Raw genomic sequence first — 26198 nt, forward strand, 5'->3', positions numbered from 1 at the left:
AATTACAAAGCAAGCATGGATCATTTAAACTATAGTAGCATGTCATTGCTAACCATTTGAGGAAGGTGTAAAACAATTTCATCCTGGAATATTTGCAGCAATACTAATTTTTTAATAATTGCTTTGCTATATTTTTAGCTATCACAAAAAAATGTTGTGTTTGTCTTCCTGGGTTTGGCTGATTCTGCTCAATATGCTATCCTTCACTGCGTCCATTTTGTTGTCAATGCTAGAGTTACATTCTTCTTAGAGCTCAATAATGTTCAGTTGTACATATATGTCACCTTTATCCATTCATCTGAAGATGGACAATTTGGTTGATATCTAATTTTGGCTATTGGCGGGCATTCCACTATAAGCATGGCCATGTAGGTATCTCTCTGATTCATAGCATACAAATTGTATGAGTATTTACCAAGGAGTGGGATTTCTGGATCATATGGGGAGTCTGTTTCAAGGTTTTTTTTCTAGATATTTCCACAGTATTCACTAATTTCCATGCTCATTAATATAGATAAATATTCCTCTTCTTCCACAATCTTGTCAGCATTTGTTATTCTGTGTTTTGGATGTTAACCAGCCTAAAAGTGAGATGGTATTACATTGTGATTTTGATTTCCATTTTTGTTAGCCATTTGTATTTCTGCTCTTAAAAACTGTTTGTCCTCCATTCCTCACCTGAATTATTTAGTTTTTATTAAGTTTTTAAGTTGCTTTTTTTAATATAGATTTTAATCCATTGTTAGGGAGGCTGCCCAATATTTTTTTGCATTCGATTGGATTTTTCATCATTGTTTTACTTACAGTGCAGAAGCTTCTGAGTTTGATGCAATCCCATTTGTTTAGCATTGCTTTTGCTGCCAGTGCTTTGGAGGTCGAATCCAAGAAGTTATCCTCTGCACTGGTATCTTACTGTATTTTCCTTTTTTTTTTTAACCAGCAACACCATAGCCTCAGGTTGTAAATTTAGGTTTGTAATAATTTTGAATTGAATATGGTGAGAGGTATAAATCGAATTTGATTCTCTTACGTACAGCCATCCAGTATTGCCATACTATTTGCTGAAGAAATTATCTCTGCTCTATGGTATAATCTGTACACTTAATTTAAAAAATTAGCTGGCTGTTTGTATGTGCATTGACTTGTTGGTGCTCTATTATGTTCCACTGATTTATACATCATTTGTATGCAAACACCATGCTGTTTCAATTCCTATAGCTTTGTATTATGCTTTGAAGATATTATGCCTCCAGCTTCATTTTCTCCTGTTCAGGAATATTTTTGATATTTGTGATTTTTGATTTTGATATTTGGGACTTCTGGTTTTGATTGCAAATGAATTTTACAATTGCTTCCTCTAATTCTGTAAGGATGTCATTATTTTATTTGGAATTACATTGAATCTGTACATTGTTGTAGGTTTATAGACATTTCAATGATGGATGCTGTTTTTTTTTTTATTTATGCCATGATGCAATTCTATAAGCTCTGGGGTTTCCCTTCACTGTCCTCAAATCACCTCTTTCTCTGCACTGATTTCACTTATGTAATTAAAGTAGTATAGACCTTCAAAACAGTCCTAAGTATATCATTCTGCTATTTAAGTGAATACTAACAATTTAGGTATAGACAGCGGCACAGAGTCCAGCATTGCATTGTCAAGACATATTTAACAGTTTCATTGGGAGTCAATCTTTTCTTTGGAAGTAGATATATATACTGCATTGTATCTTCACATCTGGATATGATAGTCTCTGTTACAAATAACTATGTAGTGCTTAAAACAAAAGCCATAAAACAAAAACAGGAAGAAAAGTAGGAAATTTACAGTAATAAGAAAATCATTGTGTCATTGAATCAGAGAAAGCAAAAACCTTCCTGAAGCAAATTGTGCTATTATATAACCTGTCAGTGAAGCCATTAATAATAAAGAAAAGCTTTTTTTTAAAAAAGTGAAAATATCTAGCAAATGCAGTATCGAAGGGGCTATTGATCTTGTATTTTGTGTGTAGGTTTCCTTATACCAGAGAGAACATTTGGGGACAGGCACTCCAGTTGAGATTATTTTGTTTCAAATGCTAGGATTTGACTCTTTTTAATGTCTGAATAGTACTTCAGGGATCAGATGTTATCACAGTTTCTTTATCCACTCCTCCTTTGACAGACATCTGAGTTGTTTCCATGTTTTCACTATTGTAAAATGTGCTATTGTAAACATAGATTTATAGATCCCTTTCTCATATGTAGATCGCATTTTCCTTTGGATAGATTCCCAGAAGTGTGATAGCTAGATCATATTGCACATCAATTTTCAGCTCTCTTAGCACTGCTCATTTTAACTTCATAGTGGTCATATTAGCCTACGCTCCCACCTACACTGAAGGAGGGCACCTTTCTCCACCCCCATCCACACCAGCAGGTGTTGTCACTTACTTTACCCATTCCTTCACAAAGGCATTTGTTTTGCTGTTGCTGAGTTTCTGAACCTCTTTGTAATCCTTGGATATTACTTTCCTATCCATTGTGTAGTGTATTTGCTCCCATTCTGTTGGTCACTTCTTCACTTTCTTGAAAGTTTCCTTTGCTGTACAGAGACTTTTTAGTTTGATGTAGTCCCATTTGTTTATATTGGCTGTGATGGCCTCTGCTTTGGGTGACTTTATTAAGAAGTCTAACCATTCCTTTATCTTTTAGAGTGCTTCCTATGTTTTCCTCTAATGGTTATATTTCTGGATACAGATGTAGGTCCTCGATCCATTTAAACCTGATTTTTGCTTAAGGTGACAGGCGGGGGTCATGTGTTACATATCTGCAGGCTGGTATCCAGTTGTCCCAATGGTATTGGTACAATTGGGCAAATAATGGATAGAAATCTTAAATACCTTGCAATTAATTTAACCAAAGATGTGTAAGACCTCTGTAATGGCAATTACAAAACATTAAAAAAAATAGAAGATATTAAAAGATGGAAACTTGTCATGTTCCTGGATCAGTAGGATCAACACAATCAGGATGTCCATATTACCAAAAGTAATGGCTCAACAAAATCCCAGTCAAAAGCCCAACAACACTGAGAAATAGAAAAGATGATATAGAGATTCAACTGAAAATTCAAGAGACCAAAAGCCACAGGCATGCTGAAGAATAAAAATCAAACTAGAGGAACCACGATTCCAGACCTTAAGACATACCTGCAAGCAGTGATCATACAAAGCCTGGTACTGGTACAGAAGCAGAGAAGACCAATGCAACAGAATAGAATCCCCAGAATGGAGAACACACATGCACACTCAGATAATCTTTGACAATAATACTGAAAATAATCTAGGGAAAAAGCATTGTCTCATCAATGGTATTGTTTCTTCTGATTCATGAGCAAGGAGTATCTTCCCATTTTTGTGTATGTCCTTGAAGATTCCACTCATCCATGCATAATTTTCATTATACATGGCTCTCACTTCCTCGGCTAAATTTATTCCTAAATATTTGATCTTTGTGGCTACTGTTAGTGGTATTTCATTTTCTCCTCATTCCATAAGTTCATCATTAATATAACTTTGTATGTTTATTTTATAACCTGAACCTTTACTGAATTGACATACCAGTTCTAGCAGCTTTTTGGTGGTGTTTGGTGTTTGGATTTTTCAACGTACAGCATCATGTTGTTTGCAGACAGATAATAGTAAGTCTTTTCCATTTTTGATACACTTTATTTCTTTTTCATAATATCTCATTACAACTTCAAGTATTATATTGATTGGGAGGACAAAAGTGGAAATTCTTGTTCCAGATTTGAAGGGAAATGCTATCAATCTCTTTGATACATATAACCTTCATAATTTTGAAGAATTTGCTTTTATTTTATATTGCCTGAATTTTTTTTCAGTGCATAAAGCAAGATATATTGAAGAATGTAAGAGGTCCTGTACCATAGTGACAGGTGTTTGCTCCAAAGGAGGAAAGAGCCATGCAAATAGTGGAAGTGCCGTAGTTTATGCACCATCTAAGGGAGGGGAAAATAGGGTGGAGATAAATAAAAGGGAAACTCATTCACCTTGGAAAACTATTTTGTTCAGGACAAAAAGGACATCACAAGGGTGTGACTGGTGGCTTTCTCCTCCCATTCTGATAAGCTGAAATCACAGGCACCATCTCCCTGATAGTAACTCATAGATGATGGGATTGATCACCAAGGGAGTCTTATCAAATGCTTTCTCTGCATCTATTGAGATGTCCACATTTTTTTTCCTTCACTCCCAATGTAAATAATAATGTTTATTGATTTGTGAAAGTTGAACTCTCATTGCATTTCTGGGATAAATCTCACTTGATCATGATGCATAATTTTTTAACGGGGTTTTGAATTTGACTTGTTCGTATCTTGAGAATCATTGTATCTGTGTTCAACAGAGAAATGCTCTGCAGTTCTTTTTCTGTGGTGTTTGTTTGGTTTTGGTATGAAAATGATGCTGTACTCAAAAAGAATTTGGAGCTTGATCCTATTCAATATTTTAAAATAGTTTGTAGAATATTGGTATTTTTTCTTGTATCAGTTGCATTTGTGACATTGGTCAAATCTGCCACAGTTCATAGGGATAGAAGTCTGGGGTGTTTTGATTTGTTTTTATTATTATTACTTTATTTTGATGATTTTTACATAATTGACTAGGGTGCAAAGGGAAGACCACTGTTTCCACATTCCTTTTTATTTATTTTTTTTTTCTGTGTCTCTGGGGAGGAGCGAGATAAAGGGAAAAGCCCCACCCAGCCTCCTAACCATCCCTAGGTCACCAATGTGGGGCATGCTCTGAGGGCACTGCTTAAGTGGTTTTGATTATTCAACAGTTCTGAATTGGCAGTGATAATCTGGGCAAATTGAGACTCTAAGGTGAACTGTGTCAGCCAGGGGATTCTGGAGAGATTTCATTGTATTTAGAATGATGAGATTGGCAGCAATTCAGAACTGTTGAACTATTAAAGTGGTTTTGAGATGAATGTGTTTGCTTGGTTGTGTATGTTTTCCCCCTCAGAGTCTGGTATCAATCCACCTTGTGAATGGAATAGCCAGCATCTTGTTCTTGTTAGAAAGACAAAGGTGGCTGCCCTCTTGACCTATTGGAAAACCAAGTCTTACTGGAGCTCATAGGATGAATTACAACGGCTCTATCACTGTGATATCAATGAATCCTCCTTCAGATCCTTCTGAGAGTCCAGCTGGTGATGTGGTTATTAAACAATGCCTGGTCCTGAGATTAGGGGATGTGAAGTGAATCATGTTCCAGTTAAGAAGTAATTGTAAGCTAGACCAGAGATTTTACTTTGTGAAATACTAGTCTAGAGAGATGGAATACACTTTGGTTTTCCTCTATTCCCACCTGTTAAATTGCCAGTGACACTGAGAATTTAGAGCAAATTGTCACAGTTCTGGTGTTACCCAGCAGTTAACCAATTCATCCAGGTTAGGTACAGCTTTTATTTAAAGGTGGCTTCTGGTGTTAGCCTCCAAAAGCTGAGGTGAATCCCCCTGCTCGCACAGAGTATATGAGTGTAGCGCTAGGGCTAACACATCAAATTCTCACAGTTGCTGGATGCAACGGATCTGTTTTCTACCCAAAAGCTGAACTCACAATTAATGTGATTCCAGTAGTAGTGCTGTGTGGCTTTTAACTGATGAGTATTATTCTTTGTACAGGTTTCACAGAAAAAGAAAGCCATGGTCTTCCATGTTCGATACCTAGTAATATTCAGCCCCCAGTCAGTTCTCCAGGCAGAGCACAAGGCGGTGGGTCACCATGGAATTCCCTACCTGTGGGTTGTGCAGCCACTTCTCTCTCTCTCTGGATGTAGCCATGTGCCTGACTCCCTTTGGTGTCTTTTGGAGGTGTCTTTGTTTTCATTTCTTTCCTGAAAGTTTCTGTGAGTCAGACTTCTGGAATTGTCGTTTTATATCCCAGAGAAGTTTAGGTAAGTGTATCTTTATCAGCTTCAGCTCTTTGGCTTTGAATTGTTTGCCTTCTACTTCTGTGCTCAACTATGTGGGCTATAGACTTTGATGTGTCTTCACTCTTACAACAACCATTGATTTTAACATTTAGTTACTGGAATTTGGGACATACCCTAACAAGGAAAGTTGATTTTAGTTTTCAGAATGACACTTTTATCTAGGTTTGGCTTCTAATAAATTCTTCTCTTTTATCTTTGTTGTGATGTGAAAAATATTTCATAGTATTTTTCGTGCTTTAAGAAAGTTTCATCATAACTGTTCCAAATTACCAGAAATCTGTCACTTAGTCATAAATAAAATTATAAAGTTGACTTGTAGTCTCATAAAACCAGTGGTGCTTGCTCTTAAATCACAGTGAAAGGCTCTATATGAGTAAAAAAACAGCCTTTAAAGTTAAAATGATGAAGAAAACAAATCCTCACTATGTTTAAATATACAATATACAAAGCCATGTTACAGGATATCTCCACAACAAATATTGTGAGCCTGGTCTCCCATCGGTGTCCCATAGCAATCTTTTAGGACACAGACCTGTCATTTAGTTTGTTGTGATAGATGCTATCATAATTCAATTTAGTTATACACGAAAGTCAATATTCTGACGACTCTACCTCCTGACAATCTGGTCTTCAAGGGAAATATGACAGGAAACATGAGAGGAAAAACACCACATTTCCCCGTTATTTCTACCGTATCTTCTATCACATTTTATTATCTACTGTTCTGTGCAGGTGTGTTAGGTTAGATAATGTCACTGTTTTTTCTCTTTCTTTATGTCCCTTTTGGGAGGGCCCAATCTGAACCTATTCTGCCTTTAAAAGATATCTTTCAAGTGAAAGTGCCGCTAGTTCAATAAAGTGTCGTGGTTGGAATGGAGAGTAAGCTGCATAGAAGAAATGATACTGTCGCATTTCATTCTTTTCACTAAAATTTGCACCAGTCTTTTATATTGTGGTGTTGTCAAATGTGAATTGGAGCAACAAATTCTAGTGTTGTAATTTGCCAAGTAACTAAATCGTCATTATCTCTACAAATCTATAGTGATTGGTGTAAAGGAAGGAGCTAGTCATGGTTAAGTAAGCTAAACTCTACTACGCACTGTTTTTTTTTTTTTAAGATTTATTTTTTATTATTTTTTTTTTTTATTGGAAAGGCAGATATACAGAGAGGAGAGACAGAGAGGAAGATCTTCCGTCCGATGATTCACTCCCCAAGTGAGCGCAACGGGCCGATACTATGCTGATCCGAAGCCAGGAGCCTCTTCCGGGTCTCCCACACGGGTGCAGGTTCCCAAAGCTTTGGGCCGTCCTCAACTGCTTTCCCAGGCCACAGACAGGGAGCTGGAAGGGAAGCGGGGCAGCTGGGATAGAACTGGCACCCATATGGGATCCCGGGCATGCAAGGCGAGGACCTCAACCACTGCGCCACTGCGCCGGGCCCTACCCACTGTTTTTAAGTTGCATACTTTCAAGATGCCATTGTGTCTGTTTAGTCTTAAGAGGTAGGTTGTAGATACTATTGCAACGATATCTTTCAAAACAGAATTTTAGACATTGTAGATTGATGAGTACAATAAGATCGAGGGATTCGCAATTATTCATGAAAGAAAAGCATGTGAATGCTTTAGATAAACTCACTAAGACAGTACATTAAAACATGCTGTTATAGGGATGGCATTGTGGCATAGAGGGTGAAGCTGCTGTTTGTGGTACATGCATCCAGTATGGGCATTAGTTTGGGTAGCAGCTGCTCTACTTGACATCCAGCTCCCTGTTCACACGCCTGGGAGAGCAAAGGATCTAACTATGTGAACCACTGAAACAATGTCTTTCTCCTTATCTTCTTCCTCTCACCCTCCGTTGTCCTTCCTTGCTCTATCCTACCTTTTTTCACAATCCCTGTGCCTAAAATAAAGAAATCATATTTTAGATTTTTTTTATTGAGTTGATCAGCAGAGTTAGAGGCAGATTTTTTTTTTCTTCACTGATTCACTCTCCGAATAGCTACAGTGACCAGACAGGGCCCGTACAATGCAACAGCTGCTTTCAGGTCTCAGGTGGCTTCCGGAGCCCAAGCACTAGGCTATCTTCTTTCACTTTCTCAGGCTCATTAGCAGGGAGCTTCATCAGAAATAGAGCAGCAGGAATTCATACCAGCCATTTTATGGGATGCCCGCACTGCAGACTAGGGCTTTACTATGTCACACCACAGACCCCAATCAATTTTAAACATCATGTTGAACTGCAACATTGAAGGTATATATGTAGGAATTATTTTAATGGCTTAAAAAAACCAATGTCAGCCGTGTTGTCAGTGTAGAGTACTTCTGTGAATTTGGGGGAATTACTTCTCAATTACGTATGAAATGCTGCAGTTTAAGGAAACTTGCTATTAAGATAGCTCTGACTTTTACTGGCTGTGAGTTTGCACAAATTCAGTTGTAGGAGTAACAGGAAAGTGGGTAGGGGAAATAACTTCTTAAAAGTTCAAATGAGACTGCAGAGTGAAGATGTCAGTCTACTATTTGTCCAAATGCCCAGAACAGGCTGGAAGAAAAGGACCAAAGCTGGGAACCAGGAACTTAAAGTCTGATTTAGGGGAAAGAAATCCAAAAATTGAGCCAATCTCTGCCAGGCTCAGCATAAGCAGGAAGTCAGAATCAGAGACATCACTGTTACCTGAAACCAGGCACCCTGACAGGGATGCTGGCAGCCCAGGTGGTGAAAGTGCACATTCCTACCTCCAAGGAGGAAATGTTTTTAACGGTCTAAAGCATAAGAGAGCTGATTGACATCAGCTAATCAGATTTCAAAATAACTGATAGAACAGATTTTTAAATGTTCCTAACACAAATTATGAATATTTGAGGTAATACATATATTGCTTGTTTTGATCTGATTTTTGCATACCATGTATGTATTGTAATAACACTGCTATATAAGTATGTAACAAGTATGTAACAACTAACATTTTAAAATACATACTAAGAAGGAGCTAGACCCACAGGTTTGCGTGAGGGTTGAATATGAAGTGGACAGGATCGGGCTGTCCATGGGCTCATCTGGAAGACAGGGCTGGAAACAGAACTGACCCAGCGACTGCAACGAGCAGCATGTGCATAAGCTGATTGAGGTGACAGACTGTACCTGATCCTGTACTGGCATGCACACACAGGAATCAGGTTTGGGATCACCTCAGACAAAGCTTCTTTGGAGATCCCTCCAACTGAACTGCTGATCTCAGAACCCCAACCATGAAGAGACTATGTCAGCCAGTGGATTCTGAATAGATTTCATCGCGATTGGAATGGCAAGATTGGCATCAATTCAGAATTGTTGAACTATCAAAAGTGCTTAAGCAGGACCCTTGGAGTGTGCCTCGCACTGGGGACCTGGGATGGGTGGGAGGCTGGGTGGAGCTTTTCCCTTTGTTTCTCTCCTGACCCCAGATACAGGGGAAAAATGGTATTAGTGTGAAAACAATGGTATTACTCACTTTCCTGTAGCCCTTGACTCTTGTACCCTAAGTAACTAAGTAAGATTGTTTAAAAAACAAACAAACAAATAAAGGAGCTAGAATTTATGTAATGCAATGCCTGCTCTTTTATTTATTTGATATGTTCCAAGATTTAAGGAAATCTGTAAAACACTTTTCTTCCTTGCATTATCTGCTTCCAAATGATGTGCTTACTAACAGCTCTAGTTGATCGGTTATTACGTGAGTAGGATTAAAAATATGTTAATACCAGTTGCTCTTATACACACTGAATGTACCAAGGTGAATGAAACAAAAATTGTTCCTTAATGGACACAACATGCTATCACAAAGAAAGATGATTGATTGGTGTAATTTTAGGCACTCACAAATGTTGAGAAGGAAGGCAAGACCTAGATACTGCAAAGAAAATTAGTGATTTTAAATGAGAGTGCCATTGCTGTTTTAGGGGAAGTGATCAAGAAAAACCTTCAGTGGTGGATACTCTTACAATGTGGAAAGAACTGATGGCAGAAGGGCCAAGGCAGATACCTGGCTTATGTGATCATAAGAAAGAAGGCTTGAGAGTGTAGTGTGTCTACAGCACTGGGAATGAAATCAGTAAGCTTGGCATGAGCCCATTGCACATTCTTGGGAATAAGAAAGATTTTGTAATTTGCCATAGGAATAAACCGTTTAAAAAGGTATATGACATGGGATGATTTATTACAGAATTGTTATTACTGTGTACAGACTAATTTATAAGAAGCCAAACTGTAGAACAAGATTGAGAAGCTACTGTTAGTGATGGAAATCTCCCTGTGAATCTTGAGTCCTCATGTAAACTCATAACAAGGCAGATTCCTTAATGCAAGGTTAATAGAGGATTTACTTGAAAGAAAATGGCAACATGCTATCCTTTAATTCATTTTATTTAATGTGTGCTTAGCTCATTTAAAGTGATTAAGGTTAATGATTTTAAAGACTTGCATGTGCAAACAACTGAACAGTGCAGTTATTGATTACAAACCTAAAGATCTACTCATTAAATTTTATATAAAAATAGGGCCCGGCGCAGTGGCGCAAGTGGTTAAGGTCCTCGCCTTGCACGCCCGGGATCCCATATGGGCACCGGTTCTAATCCCGGCAGCCCCGCTTCCCATCCAGCTCCCTGCCTGTGGCCTGGGAAAGCAGTCAAGGACGGCCCAAAGCTTTGGGACCCTGCACCCGTGTGGGAGACCCGGAAGAGGCTCCTGGCTTCGGATCAGCATAGCATCAGCCGTTGTGCTCACTTGGGAGTGAATCATTGGATGGAAGATCTTCCTCTCTGTCTCTCCTCTCTGTATATCCGCCTTTCCAATAAAAAATGATAAAAATAAATCTTTTAAAAAATTTATATAAAAATATTTGTAATAATTCAGGGAAGATACACAGAAATATAATTTTGTTCTACATACTAGTCTTTGAATGTCTTTGTATCATACGCATTGTAACAAATCATTTTGAATCTCCATTTTTAAAAAAGATTTATTTATTGGAAAGGCTGATTAGCAGAAAGGACAGTGCTCTTCTATTTGTTGATTCACTTACCCAGTGGCTGAGCCGATCTCAAGCAAGGAGCCAGCAGCTTCCTCTGGGTCTCCCAAATGGGTGGACCATTCTCTACTGCTTTCCTGGACCTCAAGTAGGGAGCTGGATGGGAGGTGGGCAACTGGGATGTGAACCAGCACCCATATGGGATCCCGGTATGTCCTAGGCTACCACACCAGACTTCAATCTACATTTTCACTGCATTTAAACTCTAACAACTAAGCCTCAGTGCCTGAAAAAGAATAGATTTTTCAGAGATGCTAAGTCACATGTGAAGTGTTCTGCAAGATATCTTACTTGTATTTCCCTGATGATGACTGATCCTATTTTTTTCCTGCGTGTCAAACAATTGTACCACCCTTTGAAAAATGTCTGTTCCTATCCTTTGCCCATTTTCTAACTAGATTGTATTATTGTTGCTGAGTTTCTTGAGCTCCTTAAATATTTTAAATATCAATCTCTTGTTTTTTGCATAAGATATTTTATACTGTGATGTCAGTTGCCTCTTCACTGTATTAATCCTTTCCATTGCTTTGCTTAAACTTACTAGTGTTATGCAATCCCATTTATCTATTTGTGCTGTTCATTACCTGTGCTTCTTGGATTTTATTCCAGAAGTTCTAGCTTCTGGACAGAGAGACAGAGAGGAAGATCTGTCCGACGATTCACTCCCCAAGTGACAGCAATGCGCAGTGCTGCATTAATCCAAAGCCAGGAGCCAGGAACTTCCTCCAGGTCTCCCACGTGGGTGCAGGGTCCCAAGGTTTGGGCCATCCTTGACTGCTTTCCCAGGCTACAAGCAGGGAGCTGGATGGGAAGTGGAGCTGCCGGGATTACAACTGGTGCCCATGTGGGATCCCGGGCGTGTTTAAGGCGAGGACTTTAGCCGCTAGGCCACCATGCTGGGCCCTCCATGGAGTTGTTTTTAGCTCATTTTTGACATCTCCACTGGTAGTAATGCATGAATCAATTTGTGGTATTCTTAGTGTTTCATTGGGCAACATTTTGTTTTGTTTTGTTTTGATACACACAGACATGTAATATGTCTTGAAATCTTGTATTTCACTGCACGCAGCTTTGATTTAGTTTACTATCTTTGTTATTTGGGGATTTGGGTAATATTAGAAAAAACTGCAGCTAAATGAATGTTATCCAAAACTTAAAAAGTAAACAGTGCTGGTGAGTAGAGATAAAGGTACCTCATTATGCTTTGCTAGGAATATAGATTGATAATAATCAGTGTGGAAAAACATGAGAAAACTAAAAATGCTTGTATCATATCACCCAACTATCTTTTTCCTGGCTTTCTAAGAAAATGCAGTCATTATATGAAAAATATGGAACAGCTACCCATAGTCCCATGTTTATGGCCACCTAGTTTACAATATTTGAGAGGTGAGATCATCCCGGATGTCTCATTGATGAAGAAAATTAGGTGTTTATACATACATGGTATAATATTGCTCAGTCGTAAAAAGAGTCCTGTATTTTGAATAAAAAAAGTGCACTGAGTGAAAATTGCTGCAGTGAGTGAAATAAGTCATTCACAAAGACAATTACGATCATTTTTATTTCCCTCTTTATATTAACTATGTGAATATATGCTGTGGTATATATTTATAAATATCATTTAACGACTTTGTAAAAATGTCAATTTAAATATTCTTTCAGTATTAAAATATGTAATTATTTTTATTAGAAAGCATTTCCTTGAATACTTAAAATATATTTCATAATGTGTTATGGCATCCTATTAGAGAAGCCTTGTATGAACACCTACTAAATCTGTCCCTTGTTATTTATTGTCCTGAGCTGTTAATTTATTCATTATCTTTAGTTCTTTTACATTGAGTCATCTATCCATGAGTTCATTGCTAATCTCTGTGCTGATTTAAGAATATCCAATGAGTTACTGAAACTTTGCTGAAAACTGCAACTTTTGGCATCTTCATAAATTGACCTTTTGATGTCTCCAGATCAATGTTGTACCCATTATAACATGTTTATTCTTTGCCCATATGGCTATATGTATACTTTTGCATGAATGTGGACTTTGTACAAACCATCCCTAGTGTATGACACTTAAGTGTTATAATGATATTTGTATCTTTCAAGGTAATAGGACATTAGTGCATTGTTCATATTTTATGAGTTGAAGATTGTCAAAAGAATAGAAATAATATGAGCATTACTGTTGCAGGACATAAAGGTCAATAGTCTGATTTTATAATGGAATGAGAATTCACTGATTCAGATATAGTTCTCATTGACTCAAAATTCTAATCTTACAAACTTTAAGTTTGATGGTAGCTCAATGTGTTTTTCCCCTACAAAAAGCAAAATAGAAATAACAAATGTTTTAAACTATAAAAATTACTTATCATTGTATGTCATATTTCTTAAATGTAATCAGAAGGAAGAAAGACAAATAGACCTTTTCTTGAGGAAGTTATTATGAATCAATCATTAAATGTTACATTTCTTTTTTACTAGTGATGCTTAACCAAAAGTTACTAGAGCCCACCAAGTATTTGGTCTTGAAATATAAATACAACTTTTTTTCAGGTAGAAGACAAACAAGAATATATTTAATTTAATGTGGCTAAATTACAACCTCATAAGTGACATAAGATGCTCATTGAAATTCTTGACACGTTTCCCAAAGTAACCAAATATCTTAGACTCCAGGATCCATTAGGAATAGCCAGCAATTACCAAGAAAAATTTAAAAAACCCATTGAAACATTATGTGTAACAATATTATACCATTATGTCTCAGGTGCATAATATTCAGCCAAGATTTCAAATGACTTCTGACCTTCTGCAGCTACTTATGTATTGTTGCATTTTACAGACTTCCTTATTTGGAAGATAGATTGCCGAGAGAGAGATGAAGGAATACTTTCCATCTACCATTTTCACTCCAGATAGGTCCACAACAGACAGCTCTTACACAGGATGAAGCCAGGAAGCAGCAACTACATCCTGGTTTTCCGCATAGATGTCAGTGGTCCAAGTAGTGGCTGCTTTGCCCTGTGTTAGCAGGAAGTTGGATCAAAAGTGGAGAAGCTAGGTCCCTAACTGGTACTCCAGTAATGAGACTGGCCTCTGCATTATAATGTAATAGGAATTTCCTATCCATATCTGTCAAAATTCTGCAGAAAATTTAGTGTTAAATTTTACTGTCTTTCAGGAAAAAGAAACCAAAGACTATTAATGTGCTACACTGGTTATTGTTATAAAAATAGTACTAGACCAAAATATTAAATATTCATGAAAATCCTTATTTCCCTTAAGTTCCAGCTAGCAAAAGATGCTGAGAGAAACAAATCACCAAAGGGGGGGGGGAACTATAACCAATACAGATAATAACAGGAGTTATAAGCAAAGGCAGTTGACATTAATAATTAAGTGCAGAAAATTCCCCGTGGAGGTTTTGGTGAGCCACAGGCACAGTGTGCAAAATCACTTGGTAAACTCATTGTTAGTTGTGTTCTAGAACAGAGGAGTATATATCAACATAACTGGCTCCTGTATCCATTTTTCTAGTTCAATAATTTGTCTAGTGCAATAAATAGTGCAATTATGCTTTCCTTGTGAGGAAAAAACTATCCCCATTAGAACCTGATGTTTTTACTATCTGTAAGGGAATAGTCAAAATAAAGTATCGCAGTAGGCAAAGTTTATTATCCAAGGCTTTTTTGTTTTGTTTTGTTGTTTGTACTTTGTATTAAATGAATTCTAACAAAAACTGTATTATGTTTGTCGAGATTAAGCTGCATACTCATTCAAGTTTTGCTATAAAATGTATCTATCACATTAGGACATTTTCATATTGGCTTACGTTTCCTATTCTGTTTATTTTCTGTTTCTGAGAACCCTGTTCTGTCTTGACAGGAAGCTCTTTAATGAAGAAACATCAGAGCAGTTAAAGACACTGGAACACAGAATCCCAGCAACAAACAATGGCTTCCTCTTGGAAACTAATCCTGTTTCTGTCAATTGCCGGCTGTCTTTCAGGTAAGTACCTACCTAATTATTTGATTATTCTAAGTGTCAAATAACAAAGATACATTTACCTTTCCATCACAGAATATCCTCAGGTGTTCATTTAAATGTTTCAATTATTAAGTTTTCAAGCAAAGAACAAGCAAGCATTCCTCTATTTAACTCACAAAATGTCATATGCAAATCAATGTAATAAGCATAAATGCTGCTAAAGTATCTACTTCATTTGTTTTAGAATCTTAAAAATAACCTTTAGAAATCTTGATATTTTTATTAATGTAAATATGAAAAATATATGCCAGGTAATTATACATTTAGTTACAATGGTAAATTTCACCAGGTAAAAACTAGAACCATATTTGATTTATTATGCCTGATACCATTTTAAAGCATCTCTGATGCAATGTGTTCTCTACTTCTCTGACTTTGATCAATCCCATTGTTCTGTGTTTTGTGTTGTACCTGAGATATTTTATTCTACAGAAACAGTTAGCATTCTTTGGAGTACAGCTACCATGCAGAAACTTAATATGACAAATTATCGGGTTTCATTTAAAAATGAGTAGAAATCTTCATAATTTAAATACTATTCATGTAATATTTACAGCTTGATTATATTTAACTTAGTGTCCTTTCGATGGGTAAAATTTGGAAATTGTGAAAGGTAAGTACTGATAACTTTACAATATAAAAATTCTTATAAATATTTACAACCTGAAATACACTATAGTATCTATTTAAACATACATAATCACTCAATATTGTGTGCAAATATTCAATATAAATGTGCTCTCTATGTACCCGTCTAAAGATAGTAAGACATAGTGCATAATCTTGTGGGACTGTTACAATATAGAAGATACAGCTAAAGATATGGAACATCCACTTACAAGTTATTAAAATTATTGTCCAAACAACTGATAATTTTTTCTGTATTTTGTGTCATGGAGAGTAATTGAATGTTTAAAACATGGATAGATAGCAAAACAAATGCATATCGAAATAGATTCTTTTATAGTCATTTTGAATCATATTTTTAATAGTAATTTTGCAAGTTGCTGAGCATTTATTGACATTTCACTATTTTTCAAGTAATGTAAAACTGTGTAAGATGCATGGGGTCTTCCTAAAAGTCAAAGGTAAATTCAACATACAATCAGATTTTGCTTCAAAACTTACTTTAGAAAAAGGAAATAACCAGTTTCCAAAGAAGATGATATTTACCATCTTGCTTTCACTTCATTCTAAACTTTTTGCTTTTCTGGAAGTCAAGTCCCAATTCTTGTTAACTGTATAATTATTTTAATATTCACCTCACTGTTTTCATTATTTCATGTTTTTTGCTTTTCCCTCGTGATTTTTAGTTCTATATGAGTATCACATGACAGTTTATTAAAAACATGGAATTAATAACTATCACAGAAAAATGAGGATAACTATGTCTTAGATCATAATAGTTCCTGTAGTTTTAAGCAGTAAAATTGATTGAAGAAAATCATGGTCCTGTTTGTGGTTAAGTAATGTTCAGTATGTTTAAGAAATATAACTCATAGAACCCTGTGCTTTAAATGTGGCAATTATATTAAAGATGGGCCACTTGAATGAGGATATATAGCTCATATTAAATATAGATACGCAATAAAAGGAAGAAGGCATTTATTGCAAAGTACAGAGAAGGACTTGGAAGCTAGTGCTTAAATATATGGACTTCCGTAGGACTTAGAAACATAATTTTTACTAGATTGACATTAGATTGGATATATGAACAGTTCATGTCTAAGATCCTGACGGGTCAGTGGAACTTGTGACCTTGCTTGGGTTGACCAGTGGCTGATGCCATGTCTTAAGTAAACTTATGATGACCGGGTAGACTGCTGGTTCCATGGAGGTGGCAGTTAAACTATATTCGGACCCAGAATTCCCATATATAGAGTACTCCAGAAAATACTGGCCAACAATGTTCTTATTTGTTGCAGAAGAAGTGATTCCCTGAGTTCAGAGATTAGACTTTGCAAAGTCAACTGGATCACTCCTTTAAGTCAGTGAATTCCTTGTGGTAAAGAATAAGCAAGCACGCCTTGGATTATGGGGAGGAGACAAGAGTCTGGGCCCTGCTTTTACATTATAGGGGTTAAGTTTCAACGTGAGTTTGTGATTCTCTCACACATGGATGATATTTGAGGCAAAGGGAATGAAAATAATCATTCTTGGGTTTTGTTGGAGGGGGAGAAAAACTCTGTGTGTATATACACATATGTATACACATATATATGCTTAAAATATATTGCATCTACTGAGTGTATATGTATATGTGTGTATATACACTGAGTGTATATATGTGCTTTATATATATATATTGTGTCTGTACATATTGATTGTATTATATATAAAGTATATATATTTATATATATATTTTAATAGAGTGTGCGTGAAGTAGACCAGAGGCAAACCTTTAAAAAAGTTAATACTGTAAACTTCTATTTTAACTCTAAGAACAGTTAACAATAATATATTAGAACACCTATCTTATCTGAGTGATTTATTTTAATGGTTAGAGAAGATCATTTTTGTGATATTTTTCTTATAGGAAGTTTAGTCTAGAAAAGGTTGGAAAAATAATGACAGAAGTCTTGAAAAATAAGACTTTGGAGTGTAGGTCTGTAAATTTGTGGATGTGTATTTTAAACCTGCAACAGCTACTGTTGAGAAAATCCATTCCACTTAGAGTCCAGAGTACTTGAGTATTATAGGTTGTGTAACCCAGAGACTATAACAAGTGTATTCACTTAAAGAAAGCAAGTGAACAAATATATAGCATTTGTTTTCACAGTTCTACAGTAAGTTCTGTTTTTTTTTTTTTTTTTTTTTTTACTGTATGGGTTGGCTCAGGGGGATCAGTCTCTTCAATTTTGGAAGTTGTGATGTGAATGCATTTCATATTGCTGTAATGGACTTTTCCTTAGCAAACTGGTAATAGTCACATCTGTGATCATCGGTTGGTTTATTCAAACTATCCTGTGATTGTAGTTGCAGCTTTTCTTAGAAATGACAGACCCCAGTGGGCAAGTACTTTTCAAGCCACTTTGTTCTTGCTCCATATTGTGTAAATAAAAAATAGATTTAAAGGAGAGGAAGTAAAATAATCCTTATGAAGAGGGTACTTGCAAATGCAAATTATAAAGAGTGTGTATAAATCATTAAGAAATATTTGTACCCATTTTTAGTTCTACCACATATTTATTTCCTTGACTTCTTTATATGCAAAGGGCAATAATTCTGTTTATAGTTAACAATAAAGAAGACTGAATGTTTCTTTGTGTCATTATTTCAGTTGTAGTGCCAGGAAAGATAATTGAGCTAAACTCACTAGTGGAACTTAAAACATACTGCAAATCAGTAGATGAATTTATTTTTATCTGTAGGACATTGGTAAATTTCAATTAAATTCAAATGGTAGGACAGAATATAGGAACCTAATTGGGGCAAGATCATAGCTACTACAGCTAACAAGTAGTTTTTAAAAGGCATCATTTCAGCTGTTATTATGTCAGAATCTATGTTAGTGGTCCATGTAAAAATTACTCTTAAAGACCATGTTATCTTCCAACTTCCAACTATGCGTAATGGTAGCAACTGGGGGGGTAGGGGGAAGTGTGGTCCAGTAATTACTCCTTTGAACTTCAAGTAATTTTCCTGAATTTGTTGCTTTATAAATCATTTTCATTAGCTATCCAAGTTGAAAGTAATAGTATCGAATTTTAAAAATTTAAATGTTTTTGCTTAATTCTGTAGCCTACCCAATACTTTTCTCATGCATCATAGTTCTTTTGATCTTTAGTCATTATTTCTAATTTCTGCATAAGAATTTAACATTTGTATATATGTGTGACAATATTAAAGTGAAAACTGCTTTTCAGTTTCAACATCAATGGATGTGCAGCCTACACCTTGATCCTGCGTGGTAGTACGCATTAATGATCGTGGTCATGTTGCCTTCACTTGCAGGAGGGTGTTTTCATTTGCTGACATCCTCAAGGAGTGGCAGTCTCATATTTATATTCCCATTATTACTTTTCCTGTAAGCTTTTTTTTATTGCCTTTCTTTCCATTGTTTTACCTCCCTTTGGTATGTCTGGTTATCCTTGGAAATGTACTTAAGAAATGAGATAGAAAGGTAGCAGTCATGACAAAAATCATTAAATAGGATTCCTAGGAAGGCATCATGTCTATGAGGTTGTAAATGGGTGCCTCTTGATTAATGTGATAGAGAACTTAATACAGCAGCCGCTGGGACACTAGATCGGGAGAGATAATGCATTTGAAATGTGTCATGTACAAATATTATTAGGAATGAGTTAGCAAGACATCTGCTGTAAGTGTATTCATTAACATGCTGTCACTTGGAAATTTTAAAAAACTATTCTCTAATAGCAACACCAATTTGTCAGCATTCCAAATCTACTTATATGCAAGCATCTCTGTTGTACATTAAAGGCTAAAGAACAGTATTTAACTTTGTTAATTAAATCTGGGAATATTTATTTCTCTTTTACACAGAACAAAATGTTTTTCCTGCTAATTTGCAAATGCTAGAATGAATGTGGTGTACTTCCTTCTGCTTGGTCAAGGCAAGCATTGTTCATTACATCTCAGGAAGGTTCTGTCACGCAGATGAGAACTAGTGGCAGATTTGTGATGGGCCTGGCTACCATAGCAGTGTTTTTCCATGATAACATCCAACATGCAGGTGATATATATATGCAGAAGGCCCTGAAGTATCAGAGGTACACTGAACTCCTTCATAGATCTAGATAAGTACATCCAGTTACCATCTGATACTTCCAATGCAAGCTGTGCTGTTTTCAAAACAGTGACAAAAGGATTTTTCCTCTACTTTGACCCCATTCCCCACTCCTGGGTTAAATCCAGTTTATTGGAAAGGTGACAGTTTGTTCTTTTGGCCAACAGGATGATGCACTGTTGAACAGAGTGTCTGCCATTGATAAGCTTATATAAATACTCCTACTTGGTTAGCAATGTGGTAAATCACCCAGAACCTTGTCATTGCCAGTTTGTGCTAAGAACTAACAAAGGCAAACAAATACCGAAGTGCTTCACAAAACAGGTGCCTGGTAATATTAATTTTGACTAGCCTTTGCAGCTGAGATGAATTGTGAATGAGCATTTTTAAATTATGTGTTTACATGTTGCATTATTACCCTAGTAGGTCATGGTGATAATGGAGGCTAACTCTGTGTGAGAGTCCAAGTTGGTTCTTATCAACTCTGCACTGGTGATGTTAGGTATGTGATTAATCAGGAGACAATTTAATTTTTCCTTGTCAGTGAGGAGTAGGAGGTGGGTCACCAAAGTTGAGGAGTTCTGTTGTTTTTGTCTTAAAAGCAGACAAAATGTTAAAAGGTATCTGTACTTGTCAGCAGTTCCTGCAGTGATACAGAATTATAACATGAATGAGAAAGCCAGGTTCAGAATCCAAGAACAAAAGCAGTGAAATATAATGTCTCCGTGAGTTCAAGACCGAAGAGAACTAATTTATCAGGTCAGGTGTAGTGCATTTCTTTAACATTAAAACATTGTATTGAAACATACTTTTCCATTTTAGTATTGGATAAGGAATGAGTGGTGTAGGTCAGCGTTTTGTGTCTAGAATATGCTACAATGTCGTGTAAAATTCTTATGCTTATTAAGTTAGGCTGAGTTCTGCATCATCATTTTCAACAATGACATTTTTGCTGCTAAATAAGTGAATTCTTTCTAAAAAATGCTCAAGAAATGTTTTGTTTTGTATGTGTCCACAATAACTATTGAACATTCACAATAACTCTTTCTCTTGAAAAGATCCTATTTTTACTATACTTTAAAATATTTGCATCTGTTCATGGTGAAAATTATTTTATTACTGCTTGAGCATCTTAACGGGTTTCCCAAGTAGTCAGTTGAGCAGTTTTTTTCCATAGGAAAACAACTCATGTGTTTATAAGTCATTGATTCAAACACAAGTGTGCTTTGGTAAATAAAATGGAGAAGCAGTTCCATTCATTGAGCATCTAAGCAAGCAGACACAATTGAGATGCAGAAGCAATGTAGGTGACAGGTCTAGAAATTTCAAACCAATTTTACAGGCTTCTCATGACCTAATCAGACCATACATAAATAACTGTGAAAATGAAAAAGAATGAAATGCTTTATGCTAACTTATGCTTTCTTTAGCTCTTTACAAAATTCCTTATTATAGCTGTAGAATTTCTAGACTGAGACTTCTATGTTTAATACTTATTTTCCATAGGTGTCGCACATGCTACTTATATGAATCTCAAAAACAGTACTCTCCATTCTAATAGTAATTACAGGTTTGATCCTGAAATTTGCTTAGCACACAACTGTTGATGTGTTCAAGTAGTAGCCATGAGTGCTTGGTTGGACAACATATATCTAAGTTGGGACCATACAGAGATTAGCCTGGTTCCTGTGAAAGCATGACACATAAGCCAGTAACCATGCTTATATCCTTGCCTAACCCTCACCCTAGTGTTTGCTAGAGCATTATGAATGCTCCAGATAGAGAATAAAGATGATTTTCAGTGATATATTTCCTTTTAGAACTTGTATTTGCTACAATTATAGTATGCTAAGGTTTACATAAATATTAGCCTCTTAGGAAGAGGTGGTCTGCTCTAATGGGTGTTTCATGATAAGATCATAGTACATTACTTACTGTGAAGCTAATGTACCCCATTTTAAAATAAAAGGACGTATTTGACACATCCCTTGGGCTAAGAAAAATAAGTTATGTTCCTCGTTGTAATTTTTGGTTCAAAACACATAAATAGATATTTCTGAAACCTCTACTGTGGTCATTTGTATACTTTTTTTAAATAGTAAAAATTGAGTCTCCTCTGCTTATCCTGAAGACCTGGGTTCAAGCAGTATTATCTTAGGTTAGTTCATGGTATTCTATAGAAGCACTGATTTTTTTTAAATAATTAAAGTGGAGAAAATTAAAAAAAAAAGCTTGAGATAGTCTTTCAATCAAGCCTCATTTCCCTGGTGGTGTGTCACTCAAACACATAACCTGGTAAAATTCTCCTCAAGCTCCTGAAGGTCCTAAGTGTCCTTTTAGAAACTTGGCTTCTAAGCCTCTCCAGTTGCTCCTTTGTAGTAACGCAGACAGATGCAGTGGCTGACAGTGCACTTGCTGGCCTAGAGCTGTTTATATTGAATGCCTAAATTCAGAAAGAACGATTTTAACCTGGGCGCAGGATTCTTATTTGTTCCTGAAATAACCTTGAAGAAATCGACTTTTCTGAATTTAGAAAAAAAAAAAAAAGATCTGTGAAGTTCAACATGTAACATTTATTTCATTTATGGTTTAGTTTGTCCTCTAAGAAACACCAAGTAATAAATTTGGAAAAAGTTCAAGTAGCCTGTGTAATTTGTCAAAGATACAATGTATTAGAAATGAGGTTCTAGAGAAAGGCATTTAGAATATTTTCATTTCAAGTCCCAATAACATTAAAAATTCTAGCATTTTTAGTATAACCTGTCTCTTCATTTAGATATTTAGTGACAATTACACATTTTTGTAGCCCCTAAAAATGTAGCCACGAATGAGACAGAATCCATGTCCACATAGAATTCCTATGCAGTTAGAGAAAATGGACAGTCAAGAAAAGATAGGATGAACTATCATAAGGAATTTTAAGTAGGGTGAAAGGATAGTGCTGCAGTTATCATTGTAATGATAGTGTTATCTTACATACACTGATGAGAAGGCATTAAATCCAGATATCCTAAGGAAAATCCTGATAAAAGCAGGTCACATGGTATCTGTGGGGTCAGGGTAGGAGGAACTGGTAAAACAGGTAGCATAGAAGTATCAAAACACTGAATGAAGAACAGACTCAATATATTTGAAGGAGGATTGGAAGGGAATGGAATGAATGAAGTCCATGGAAGAAGAGAGAGAGGTGATGAAAAAGATGGGCAGTGGATGGGTCACATTTTGCTAACCATTTGACAACACATTAGAAGGTCATCCTTGCTGCCTTGTGTAAAACTTACTTTAAAACAAACAAGAAAATAAAATCTTAAAAACCTCTGCAATTTCAGTTTTTGGTATAGTCCTAAATAATCAATTTAGATCCATATGCATTCCATAGCTATTGACTGAGTTCATTTGAGTCACCACTAGGAGCAGACTATTGTGAGGAAAAGTGGTCTCCAACTTTATTAGTAGTATTTATAGTGATAAGAAGGTTAAATTTACATTGTATTTACCATGGTAGCAATGACAGCTGTTTGATGTTTGCTCTGGTCTCATTTAATATCATGAAAACCACAAATGTGTTTAGAGATTGTAAAACAACTCCTAGAAAGTATTTAAAACAAGTCGTAATAGAGAAGACTGATAATTAAAGATTCAATTAACATAAAATTTTCCACAATCTGCTTGCTATATTTTCTACTCCTTTATTGATTGCTGCTTTTTTTTTTTTTGAGGTGTAAGTGAATTTTTATTGGGAGAGAATTTGTCAGCTTAAACAGCAGGAAGCAAAAAGTGAATCAGGAAACTGCCTGCTGTCACCTATTCGTGACCTCTGTGATATGATACAGGAGGCATTCCGATTTGTGACCACCCCCCCCATCCCACAACTGTCAAGTGCTTTTCCATTCAACCTAATACTTCTGGATTCCTACTACAAAGGAATGCATTAAGAGCATGGAAAAGTTGCTTACTGAAAGGAAACCCCTGAAAAAGAATGAGAGGGAATGTAGAAATTAAGAATGATGTAGAACATTCTTTCAATTGCAATTAACTTTACTTTCATGTCTTCACAGTAATGCAAAAACAGTCACTTGCAATGGGTTCAGATTACTTGAATACCAGATGCATTTTAGTCTTCTACATAAATGTGTGGAAGTTACTTGTGTTTACATAAAATGAAGCTATTAATACTTTTCTACAGCAGTAACTGCACACAAACCAAGGGGTGGAGTTTTCCCGAAGCTGCAGTGTGAAGAGACTATAAACAGTTGATCCCAAGCACATGAGCGGGTTCTTTGCTCTAGGAAACCCGAGTGGAGTAAGGAATGGAGATGTGTGAAAAGGTTCTGTGAAGGGAAGGATGACACCCTCTATCCATTTAGTTTTCTGCCCCTTCCGCTGAATCCCATTCTTCTCTTGCATTGTCTGACGTTCCTAATGTTGGATTGTCTCTAAGCAACTGCATGATGAGGATGCTGTCTCCGTAGGTGTCTTCATTCAGTGTGTCAAGTTCTGCAATGGCCTCATTAAATACCGTTTTAGCCAGTGTGCAGGCAAGCTCTGGGTTAAGAATCTCATAGTAGAATACAGAAAAGTTGAGAGCCAGGCCCAGGCGGATTGGGTGTGTGGGCTGCATCTCTTTCTTGTTTATATCAAATGCCTCTTGGTAAGCTCCTTGGGAATTATCTATCGTTTGCTTTCCATCATCACCACAAACAGCTTCAGTCGAGTACCAGAAATAATCTCCCTTCATTTTGAAATAGAAGACCTTTCTGTCTGGATTAGTTGCATTGGCTATCAAATGCTTATCCAACAATTCCAGCACCGTGGTGCAGATGGAGCTTGATGCTCGAAATGACCCTCCAGGCTGAGCTGGAGCCGCTGGCCACGTTGTTGTAGGCCCCCCCGAGAGCAGGTTGAGCCCCTCGTTGGACAGTTCGGCGCCCTGCTCCGTCACGGCCTTCATGCAGATGGTCATGTCGTGGTAGAGCCCGGCCTGCTGTGCCAGCTTGGCCTTCTGGATCAGCTCCGTCTTCTCTATGGCGGGTCGGGAGAGAGGCCTAGGGCGAGAGTTTCTCATATCCATAGCCGAGATGTGACTCGATTACTGCTTTTTGTATGTGGATAAGTAATATACTCAGAACTGCAAGATATAAATGTCTTAGGAAGGCAGGTAGAATCAGGAGTGCTGTATTACAAATTAGTCATGAATTATGGACCTTTAGATAGCTCACTTCTTTTTGTAACATAAAATTCATTTAAATTTGTTTAATATTCTTTCATTTACTTCTCAGTCATCTCAGAAATTCTATGGAAATGCCTCAAATTAAGACAGACATTAAAGAAACATTCTAATAGTTAAAGCTACAGTTCTAGACTAATCCATGTGAAATTTTATTAAAATGTGAAATGTAATTCAACTTACATCACTACAGGAAGGAGGGAAGAGAGCTGGGAGGAAAGAGGGAAGAAAAGAAAGGCAGACCAGGCAAGAAAAGCAGAAAAGCAAATGTCCCCCAATTTTCAGTATTCAGTATTGGGATGTGGCCAGAATTTAGGAATTCATGCCCATGCCCGGTCTCCTGCTGTGTAGGAGGCGGCAAGCCAATTACTACAGTTATTGCTGTCCGTAGGGTCTGCATTAGCAGAAACCTGGAGTCAAGTGACAAGAACATAACAGGTAATCCAATATGGGCAGGGGTCTTCCAACAATGGGCTAAATGTCCTCTTTCCAATGCATTTAGTGTTTATTAACCATGATTTACAGATACAAGAAATGAATGACATGTAGGAGAATGAGTGGTTCTATTCTGATTATCTCAGACAAATATTGCCATTTGCAAGGATTAATAGTAGAACTGAACATTTAGCTTTTTCAGTTTCATTCTGCCTTTTGGGGAGAAATAATATTTGGTAATGCTATTAAGATATGTATTTAGAGTCCTAAAATTTTCCAATATTCTCCCATTTGGAAAATAATGCCTCAATTTCCTCTCAACTACCATCCTCACACACGCTGGCTTTGAAATTATTGAACTCCTAGTGCAGGCTTCTCATTTGGAGGGCCACACGCCACAGGATTTGGAGTTTTCTTGAGGGCGGTCTATGGGGTCTATGGTGTTCACACTGTTTTCATTATGCTACAAATTGTAGCCTCGACTGATGCAACAAAGGCATTGCTGAAAAAGATACAGAAGCCATTGTTCTCATATTGCAGTGTTTCCACACAATATTCAATAACGTTTAAAATCTGGTCTCACTTATTGTTCTTGAAGAAACCACATAAAATGTTCATTTCATCAAACAACACATTGACTGCAAATGTTTTAATAATTT

General features: G+C 36.5%; 1 protein-coding gene and 1 pseudogene across 2 annotated transcripts in view; one reads left to right on the top strand and one right to left on the bottom strand.

The window, feature by feature from the left end:
• The window catches only part of CNTN5 (contactin 5), a 1028052-nt gene that overhangs the window by 395354 nt on the left and 606500 nt on the right, over window positions 1–26198 (top strand). For both annotated transcript variants that reach the window (XM_040976845.1, XM_040976846.1), the window contains one exon: window positions 14970–15088. In XM_040976845.1, coding sequence (XP_040832779.1) covers window positions 15034–15088 — 55 coding nt within the window. In that variant the 5' untranslated portion in view covers window positions 14970–15033. Of the gene's footprint in view, window positions 1–14969; window positions 15089–26198 lie in introns of those variants that run through there.
• LOC121154065 lies at window positions 24241–24855 on the bottom strand (annotated as a pseudogene).

This window comes from Ochotona curzoniae, unplaced genomic scaffold (assembly GCF_017591425.1).
Source record: "Ochotona curzoniae isolate NIBS_2020 unplaced genomic scaffold, NIBS_Ocur_1.0 contig_2723, whole genome shotgun sequence".
NCBI classification, from domain to species: Eukaryota; Metazoa; Chordata; class Mammalia; order Lagomorpha; family Ochotonidae; genus Ochotona; species Ochotona curzoniae.